The 9,345-nt window shown below is 49.1% G+C and overlaps 2 protein-coding genes across 2 annotated transcripts; one reads left to right on the forward strand and one right to left on the reverse strand.

Moving 5' to 3' along the window:
- Nucleotides 1-2,216: 2,216 nt before the first annotated feature.
- Nucleotides 2,217-5,781, forward strand: TGME49_203340 (metallo-beta-lactamase domain-containing protein; the record flags this gene model as incomplete). The annotated part of the gene is made up of 3 exons (XM_002367575.2): nt 2,217-2,898; nt 3,247-4,545; nt 4,832-5,781. The coding sequence occupies 3 exons, from the start codon at nt 2,217-2,219 to the stop codon at nt 5,245-5,247; spliced, it is 2,397 nt and encodes a 798-aa protein (XP_002367616.1). The 3' UTR covers nt 5,248-5,781.
- TGME49_203330 (hypothetical protein) lies at nt 5,659-8,584 on the reverse strand. The gene is made up of 2 exons (XM_018779248.1): nt 7,122-8,584; nt 5,659-6,559 (listed from the first exon to the last, which is right to left on the reverse strand). Exons 1-2 carry the CDS (start codon nt 8,069-8,071, stop codon nt 6,214-6,216), a joined length of 1,296 nt encoding a protein of 431 aa, XP_018637360.1. The 5' UTR covers nt 8,072-8,584; the 3' UTR covers nt 5,659-6,213.
- Nucleotides 8,585-9,345: the final 761 nt, after the last annotated feature.

Raw genomic sequence — 9,345 nt, forward strand, 5'->3', positions numbered from 1 at the left:
CGAAACAGCAAGGCAGCTTAAATTTCCGGATCCATCTGCATACCAGAAGAACACAATTCCGGGTCCCCTGTGTTCCTTGTAGACAGCTGGTTCTTCGGGAGGGCCGGGAGCCGCACACTGACAAAAGCCAGCCTGCCCATGTGCCGCTTGTCCGTCGACATTCCCTTACCCAAAAGCAAATATATACATTAATATTTCCAGGCAGGAAGGAACGAGCGCTGCACATCAACACTGAGGGAACGCTAGTGGACTGCCTGCATGTTTAGGTTCACCGCTACTTTTGTGTGCCCGCGTAAGCCATGCGGTCGCCTCACTACAACATTGATGCTCCCACAATAGCAGCGAGAGCGGTTGATCGGCGCTTACTAGCGTAAAGCACTGTTCCTGCAAACCGGTAAGTATCTAAGTCAATGTTCTCGTAAGGGTAATAAACTGTGCTGCAGCTTTGCCCACGTACAGTTATGGCAGTGTGATACGACCGTGTCGTTCTGGTGCGCGTGGCCGCCGCATCCAGAGATGTGAAACAGATAAGTCGAAGTCAGACGGGAGAAGCAAGGGACAGGCAGAGACACAGAAAGGGATGCGAGAAGGAGAAAGGCGCAGTTGGTACGGGGAAAGAATGCAGGGAGAAGACACAGCGTCAGAGCACGGGAAATGGCAAAGGTGAATAGACGCAGATGAAACGCGAGAAATGGTAGAGGTAAAGCGCGACAAGAGCTCAACGTTTCCACCATCAGCAGATACAAGGGAAGAAAGATCATTGGTTGAGTAACAGAGGGAGTACGAAAACAGAGCACACTCGTCGACTCCTGTCCACGTCAGTTCCCGAGACGCACAGATCCCATCCTTTCTCGATACACAACCGAAATCACAACCCCTCCAAATTACGACAGCATTCCTCTCGTTTGTCTCTTTGAATTTACCAGGAACAGCAGATCCGACCCGCAGTGTCTCTCGGCATCTTTCTGTCGTGCAAGCTGGCTTCCTCCGGTAGACGGAGGCCGGTGCCTGGTTAACCCGAAATTCGCGCACGACAGATGACTGGGTGAATGTAGAAAAGCGATCTTCCACAGAGTGTATGTCTGGTCCTAAGCATTCGTTTCCTCTTTCGTGAGTGCTCACGAAAGTGACTCATAACTGCACTGAAATTCCGTTGCTAGGGAGCCTCCCGATTCTTGACTCAAGTCTCGTGCCTCTCCGACACTCACGTTCATTTCGTCAATCCAACATCTTTAATTTTTGATGCTTCATGAAGGCAAGGCTGGCTGTAAGCAGGCGTCACCTTGCAGTTTTTCTGCTGCCAGTTTTTGGCTCCCGAGATACTTGTCCCAGAGCATTTGGGCGCGGCGTTCCTCGTCCGGTAGCTGGTTCTTAGAGAGGGGAGGAACTCACCCCACTCAGTGCTTCCCCCGTCACCGCATTTTCTGTCTGAGGAGTCGCATGCTTTCGCAAGCTTCTCAAAGACTGCTGAGTTCTCGGGAATTCATACCGTTCTTTGCACACAGTTTTTCCAACCAGTCAACCAATATTTTGTCAAACCTCGACGTCCATATCTCCCCATAAGGAAACTGAGGGATGTACTTGATTCACAAGTTTAAGGATACATCTGCTGAAATCACTCTCTTGGCAACAACACCATCATTTTTTGGTCAGTGGAGCAGCGGTTGTGTATTTGTCAGTGCTCCAAAAAGGCGGTAGAGGACTGCCCTCACGTTCGTTTTCTCCATCTATCGAATTTACACGTTCGGACTGAGGTGCCGTGTCTGTACTTTTCGGAAGACACCTACCATTTCTCTTGCATATTTTGAGAACCCAGAGAGCTAAATGTGTCTCGTCCGTATTGCGGGGGCGAGGCAGTCACGTACATCGAGTGCCGGTGTAAGAATATCCTTTGCAAGAAGGCATATACATGCATGTGCGTATTCGGCGGCAACTTAAGTATTTACACGGAAGCGTGAGAGCGACCGAAACATAGAAAAGAGTTGTGTGCGTGAACTCCACGAGCAATCGTTGACTTGAGTGAGTTGCCCCACTTTTGGCGTTGTCTTTGACTTCAGAGGAAACTTCCCAGAACTTCGTTCATTTTCCTTGGCGCATAATCTCCATCGCTTTCCTCCTTGCCGCTCCACGGCTACTTGGTTCCTTCTTTGAACGCAAACTATCTTGAAGAGTCGTTCCCCTGAGGGAACCCACGAAAGCTCGAAAACAGGTTCGAGATGTCGAGGCTTCCAGACAACAAGAAGATTTTGAAGACCCGCAAAACCCGTGTCGAGAAATCGAGCGATGGGTCCTCGGATGAAAGAGCACAGGAGTCATGCCCATCGAGTTTTGCGTCTTCACTTCCTAACAAAAACAGCAGAGGACAAGAAGGCGTTGGCAAAGTCAGTCCAGAAGACCTTTCTCCTATTGCTGCCAGCCAAAGCTACGAAGTTGCCAGTGAAGGCCAGCTCGTTTTCAAAAACCGCTCGGCGCGGGACTGTCGAGAAGAAATCGCGTACTATTCTAAAAAGAGGGAGTTGTTTTCGAAGTCCACCGATCCTGCTACTGCTAAACTGGAGGATGGAGAACCTGCAGTATGGTGGCAATATGATGAGAGCAAGGAAGCAACTTTATTCTCTGCTTCTTTTTCGTCATCTGCCGAAAGAATTCCTTCCTCGGTGGATGAATTGCCGTTCGCGGCTTCCCGGGGAGCGCAGGAGCGAAGTGCTGAATGGAATTTGGAGAAGAACAAGGCTGTGTCCACGGAGAGTGACGACGGAGAAGAAAAGACAGCAAAACAAAAGAGCCGAACGAAAGGACTGGGTCGCGCCGAAGTGTCGCTGAAGAAGGCAGCATCTGGGGACGATGCGGAGTTCGATGATACGCAGAAGCAGGTGTTGGAACAACGGGCCGATACGTGTAAGTCTCCTTCCTTTTCAGGTGCTGCAGCTCCGTGGAGATCGCTCTTCAAAGTCTTGTATATCTGTTTGCCGTTCCTCTCCACGTTCCTTGTCTTTTTCCCTGTCTGGTACACCCTGCTTCCCTATGACCTCCAATTGTATACATCCGCGCTTCTCCCTACACACTTTCTGGATTTCTACGAAGGCAGGAAGTCCTTCGTGAACGCGTTTTTCCCCCTGCTCAGAGAAGGAACCGGTGACCTATCTGCCCGCAGACGAAGCAGAAAGCCTAAGCCGGGGGGACACCTGTCTGCCGGCTTGTCGGAAGACACAGATGGTCTGTCTGCCTTTCCGTCTGTTGGAAGAGGGGTCGACACGGCTTTTTTTCTCCCGTCTGTCGAGGAACTCGAGAAGGAGTTCTTCAACTACACAGCTCAACACGTTCCCCGTCCGCATCCTCTGCACCACCATTCCGAAGAATTCGAGAAAGGAATCATTCAAGTCGTCCCTGACATCTATGTCGCCATCGGGTACGGGCTGGCCAACTCGGTCATTCTGAATGGGACCGACGGTCTCGTTGTGGTAGACACCATGGAAAGTACAGCGACTATGCAAGCTGTCTGGTCAGACTGGCTCAAGTTCCCATACAGCAATCGCCCAGTGAAGGCGATAATCTACACACACTTCCACACAGACCACATCTTCGGCGCTTCTGCAATTGCTGCACCAAATGTGACGGAAGTGCACGCGTACTGGCTGACCTTCGCAGAAATGAGCAAAGTCTTCACACTGACAGCCGGCACAACATACAGGAGGTCCATGCGACAGTTTGGCGTTTTTGTTGACTCCGAAGACTTCGTGAATGCGGGAATCGGACCCACTCTGCATTACAACAACACGGCAGAGATCGGGGCGATCCTACCGACCCACATCATGTACGAGGAACAAAAGACCCTTAACATTGCCGGGATGAAATTGCAGCTTCTACACGCTCCCGGAGAGAGCAAGGACCAAATCGTTGTGTGGATCGAAGACAAACGCGTTCTCCTCGGTGCAGACAACCTCTACAGGTCCCTGCCGAACATTTATGCGATCCGCGGCACCGAAACCCGAGACTGCAATGACTGGATAGCTTCCCTAGACCTGATGAGGTCCTTGGACGCAGAGTACCTTGTGCTTGGCCACACACGACCCCTGGTCGGGAAAGAGCATATTCAATCCACACTGATAGCGTACAGAGATGCCATTCAGTTCATTCACGACCAAACAGTTCGATTCATGAACAAGGGGTTCTTCGTTAACGACATTGCGCACCAAGTGAAGTTGCCAGAACACCTAGCAAACCACCCCTTCTTGCAACCATTCTACGGAACCGTGCCATGGGCGGTCCGCGCTATCTTCACACACTACATGGGCTGGTATTCTGGACAGCCTGAAGACCTAGCAGTCATGACCACACAAGAAAAAGCTGAAGCCTTGTTGAGTCTAGCGGGCAGTGTAGACGACTTGCTCTTCCATGCCATCGAGAATCTGAGACAAGGCCGCGTCAACTGGGCCCTCGAATTCGCCAGTGCTGCCTATACTGTGGAGCCGAGATCGAAACGCGCAAAAACGTTGAAAATCTTGGCCCTGCGAGCCAACGCCGCGCATCAAACTGCAGCCACAGGTACGCTCGCGCGTTTTTGGGAAATAAATGAGAAAAGGAAATCGCGGAAACACAGCAGAGCTTTCATTCTCCTTTCCTCTCGGTGCCACTATGCACGTCCTGACACTTGTTTTTCGTTTCAGGGAGAGGCATCTAAGTTTGCATTTGGTTCTCGCTCAGATATGCTCTTATATCGTGAGATATGGGCAAGCAGAAGCAACGAAACAACTTTATCCCCTTACAGGAATTGCCACTCTTCCTCGAGTTTCGATTTTCCACTGCGTGCATGTGATCTCTATTCCTGCAGGCCGAAATTGGTTTCTAACTGCGGCACTGGAACTGGAAGGGCGGGCCGAGCTGAAACTCAGTGATTTCCAGAAGCGGCAAACGCTCGCAAAAATCTCCTTGCAGCAACAGTTCGAACTCCTTCCTGTTCGGTTGATTCCCGAACGAGCTCGTGACTTGACGTGTATTTTGAAATTCCACTTTTCCGATGTCAACGAAAATGTCTGTGTGCACTTTCGTCGCGGAATTGCGTACCTCAGGTGGCCGTGTGAAAACACTCCAGATGTGGAAGTAGAAAGCACAAGAGACGTTTGGCTTAGCATTGTAAATAAAGACAGAAGCCCAGTTGTGGCATTCGCAACAGGCGACTTAAAGGTAAAAGGGCCAATTTTGACACTGGTTCGTGCACTTTTAGCCGTCGAACTTGACGCTGATTGAGGCAAAAGGGGAAAGGCGAAAAATGGTAGATGCTTGGATTACATATCTGTATGCACACTTGTAAGGCATCTCCGTATACGTTACGAAATACAACAGTAACTATCGATATGTCAATACCAAACCACACGGATGAGAGGGAATGGAAATTTTTGTCCTTCTGTTACGTAGTGCAAGGGCTATTCAGAAAAAGATGTATACATACGCGTGGGTGTGTATGTACATTTGTTTGTCTAATAGTTGTTCTTTCTGTATTAAGATATACTGAAGGAAATGTCTGCTGAGAACAGGCAGGTGTTTGTTGTCAGAGAAAACGGGTGAATAACGTGTATCGAGATGGAATTGTCATGATGGAAATTCTTCAACTTTTCGGGTACTGCTTTTCATACCCCTGTGGAGAACGCATACAGTTTGGCTTATGTTTTTGTGCGGTCGTCGGTTTTGTGAACATCCTGCGTTCAATGTTTTTCCTGCAAAAATGGCAGAGGAGCGGGAGGAGGCGTAAGGAATCTAGTTGGCTAAAACTACTGTTGAGATGCTGGCGATTCGCTGCGTTCAACAACTACTGGAGGACCCAAAAAAGAACCGAACACAACCCTGGTTGGGAATACAGCGAGCCGAGCAAGAGAGAAACTGTTGCTCGTCCTGTAAGACGGCGTTCTTCAGTTTTTTCTTTGCTGTAAATCAGCGGATACGAAGCTTCGACGAAAGAGAGAGGCTGACATACACGCAGCACTTGTCCACTCAAAGCAGCAGTATCCCACGTATGAATGTACAGCTGTAGTCATATCGATATAAGCATTTCACGGGCTTATAATGCTGACAATAACCAGACACGGGTCTGAGTCTTCAGATCGGCGTGGAAAACTCGTTTTCGGTTTTCAACACAAGGAAAACTCGACTGGGCGGTCCGATTTGACCACGCGTATTTCCATCTCCTTTACCTCACAGACAGAAAGGACACACTACTCACAATGCTCCGTTCCTTTCGTCAGCTTGCAGAATTTTGAGGAATTCATCCTCAGTGAAGCTGAGAAGGCGCGCAGCCTCCATGTGTGCCTTTTGCTTCTTCAGGATATCGATAAGTTTCATCTGTCTTTTGAAACCCAAGACCAACTCGTTTCTCTGGTTCTCAAGTTTTTTGTTTTCCGCCGCCAGCTTCTCCATTTGCTTCAAATCCGACGATCGGTCTTTGCTGCTGCTTCTCCACTCATTGAGCTGCTCTTTCGTTCTCTCGAGTTCTTTTGTTAGATGGGTTACGCGAGCCTCTTTACTGTTCAATTCAGCAGCAGTCTTTTTCGCTGCTGTTGTTAATCTGATGTGGTATGCGCAGAACAACAACCTGACAAAACCCGAGCGTGATGCATTGGGCGACTTTGTCCCATGCACATGTGTACAGGCTTGCTTTGCTAGGAGGTTGTTACCCTCCGCCTATATGGGCTAATGCAACGTGCAGACATATGTGGATATGCGTCAATTGACAAACTCGCATATGTATTGCTGCACAAAAAAACACACAGAACACTGCCGTCTCATCGTGTTCGGTCACCGACGCAAGTGGTGACTTGCCGTGTTTTTTACTCAAAAGTGTAGCCGGAAGAGTCTACTGCTTTCTGGCAGGAATGTCTTTTTCAATAATCCGTGACATGGACAAATATGCCTGTATTCCAGAGAATAACACGGCATTTTTGCGATCACATCAGTTTCTACCTCTTCGAATAGGGAAGTGAGTGTTTCGACATATAGAGTTGCGGAATAGTCTATTGCTTCTGGAGGTATAAATATCGGAACGGTCCCACGTATACCCTTGCATGCATATATACATATATACATCCATACTGAAGGGCTTGTGTAGCGAGTTTGCGGAGAAGACAAACCTGTCGTTTTCAGCTCGTGAGTCAGCAAGGAGCCTTTCCAGTGCGTCGACCTTCGAGCTTAGCTCAGCGTGACTCGCTTTGTTTTTTTCTCCTTGGGAGATGAGCTGGTTGATTTTTCGCTTGAGCTTTTCATTTTCGTCAGTGAGGAACCGTGAATGATTCTGCGACGAATGCAGATCTTGTTCGTAGGTCTGGATTTCCTTGGCTCTTGATTCGAGCTCTTCTTGAAGTGTAAGAAGTCGGCTCTTTTGCAGTCGCACTGTCGCAGTTAAACTCTCGAGGTGGTCGCCACCCAAACCATTGCCGATAGCGCTGCTCCCTTGTTGAACGAGTCGCTTGTACTCTTCTTCAACTGTCGCTCCATGCTGTCCCGAAGCGTAAGGATCCCTCAGTACACTTTCCCTCAGGTGAACTTTCTTTGTCGGCGACCCCGTTACCTCTGTAACAGACGGATGTTCCTGTCCATATCTTTTTAGCGACGCAGATGGACGAGAGCAGGCGCTCTGCGCTCGCAGTTCGGTTACTCCATCTGCAGGCTTCCCCGAAAGAGATACCGGGCTTCTCTCGCCCGAAATTCCCTCTGTGGATTGTTGTCTTTGGCACGCAACTGCAGACTTCGGTCGGAGCGAGATCGTTTTCGAGGGCGCGCCTGTCGCCAAAGATTTCAGTTCTCTGACTTGCTCTTCTGCATCGTGCAGAGATTGGTGTTTCCTTCGTTCCAGTTCCTCATTTAGTTGGAGGAGTTGTTGCTCCCGTATTCGGAAGTGTTCAAAAGCCTCGGCGGACAAGCACCCGCAAGAGGCAGAGCTGTCGCGGAGTTCCTTCTCGTTACTCCTGGATAGGGTTCCTGGGGTATCCATATCTAAGACTTTACGTGAGCAGCAGAAAATGACAGACAGGAACGCGTGAGAGCGGGAAAAGAAACGCGAGCAAAGAAGGAGAGAAAACATATGACCAGCGTGCGCGAAAGCTGCGTGTACCTGCGAAAGAAAGCAGTCACGGGTAAATAGGATAGTGCTGAGGAGGGAGGTGGGGAACAGGAAGAGAACAGAAAAACAGGAAGAGCCAAGCTCCTGCGAATACGCGATTTTCTGCACCCCAACAAGAAAATGGACAACACGACTGCGCTTGCTGTCCTTATTTCTACGGCTCCCTGGTGGACGCTGATCGTGTGTTCTTCAACCAGAACTGGGGGCTTCGATATTCTCAGACGGAAAATCTCTGTAGTGGGACCCCTCGTTGGCATGCAAGTTTCGTATTTTATCTGCCTGAGCATATACGTATGTTCATGTACGCATGCATCTGTATATTCACAAACGGAGAGAGATACACATCGAGATGGATACAAGATTTTGAGCTTCGATTATTGATGAGACCGGTTTCATCACGTCATTCGTAGAGTTTTCTAGTATGACACACAATTGTCAGAGTTGAAAACACACTCATTCAATCCTTTGCATGTGTTTCTTACACATAATTATGTCTCAGAAGAAAACACTGAACCAAGCACCTGCAGAAAGCACTGCTATTGTACGGTGTAAGTGCCAATCGGAGGCGTGCTGAGCGTCATAGCATTTAATAAACCAACCGTCATTCAGACAAAAAGAAAATCCTTCGCAGTTGCGGCATTGACGCCTTTGGTAGCACACTGTTTTTTTTATCCAAGATCATCGACTCTTTACACAACTGCCCATGGTGGACACTCTTTACACATCCGGTGTCCTCGTTCGGCGGCCACACCAATCGTCGCCTTTGCTAGTTTGAAGCCTCACCATTTCCCCCAACTTCGGACTCAGACAGAAAAGTATACGAAAACCCAAGGATGTGCAAAAGCGAAGCAAAACAAGTCCGGATGCTGACGACAGCGAAACGTTTGACTCTAACCGACAGCCACGCGGTTCCCGAGGCAACCGTCTGCATGTTAGCGAAACAAGCATTTATGGTGAAATATGTCGTCCGACCTAATTCAACGTGTGATCCTTGCGTGCTGTGCTGAAAATAACAATTTGGGCGAAGTTTTGTTCCGAAAAAAGATCGCTTCGTATGGGTCCAACTGGTGACGGTTGTCCTTTCCGTGTGCCTTCGCGCACCCTGTACTTTCCCTTGAACCCTTCAATGAAGCGCGCTGCATAAGTCACGCTCTCAGAGCTCATCCCTCCAGTGTCGTCTTTTTGGATTTTCCCGTCGGTCAAAGCGTTCCGTGTTTGTCAGCAGCGTCGCTGTC

The sequence above is a fragment of the Toxoplasma gondii genome, chromosome VIIa (genome assembly GCF_000006565.2).
Source record: "Toxoplasma gondii ME49 chromosome VIIa, whole genome shotgun sequence".
NCBI lineage: Eukaryota > Apicomplexa > Conoidasida > Eucoccidiorida > Sarcocystidae > Toxoplasma > Toxoplasma gondii.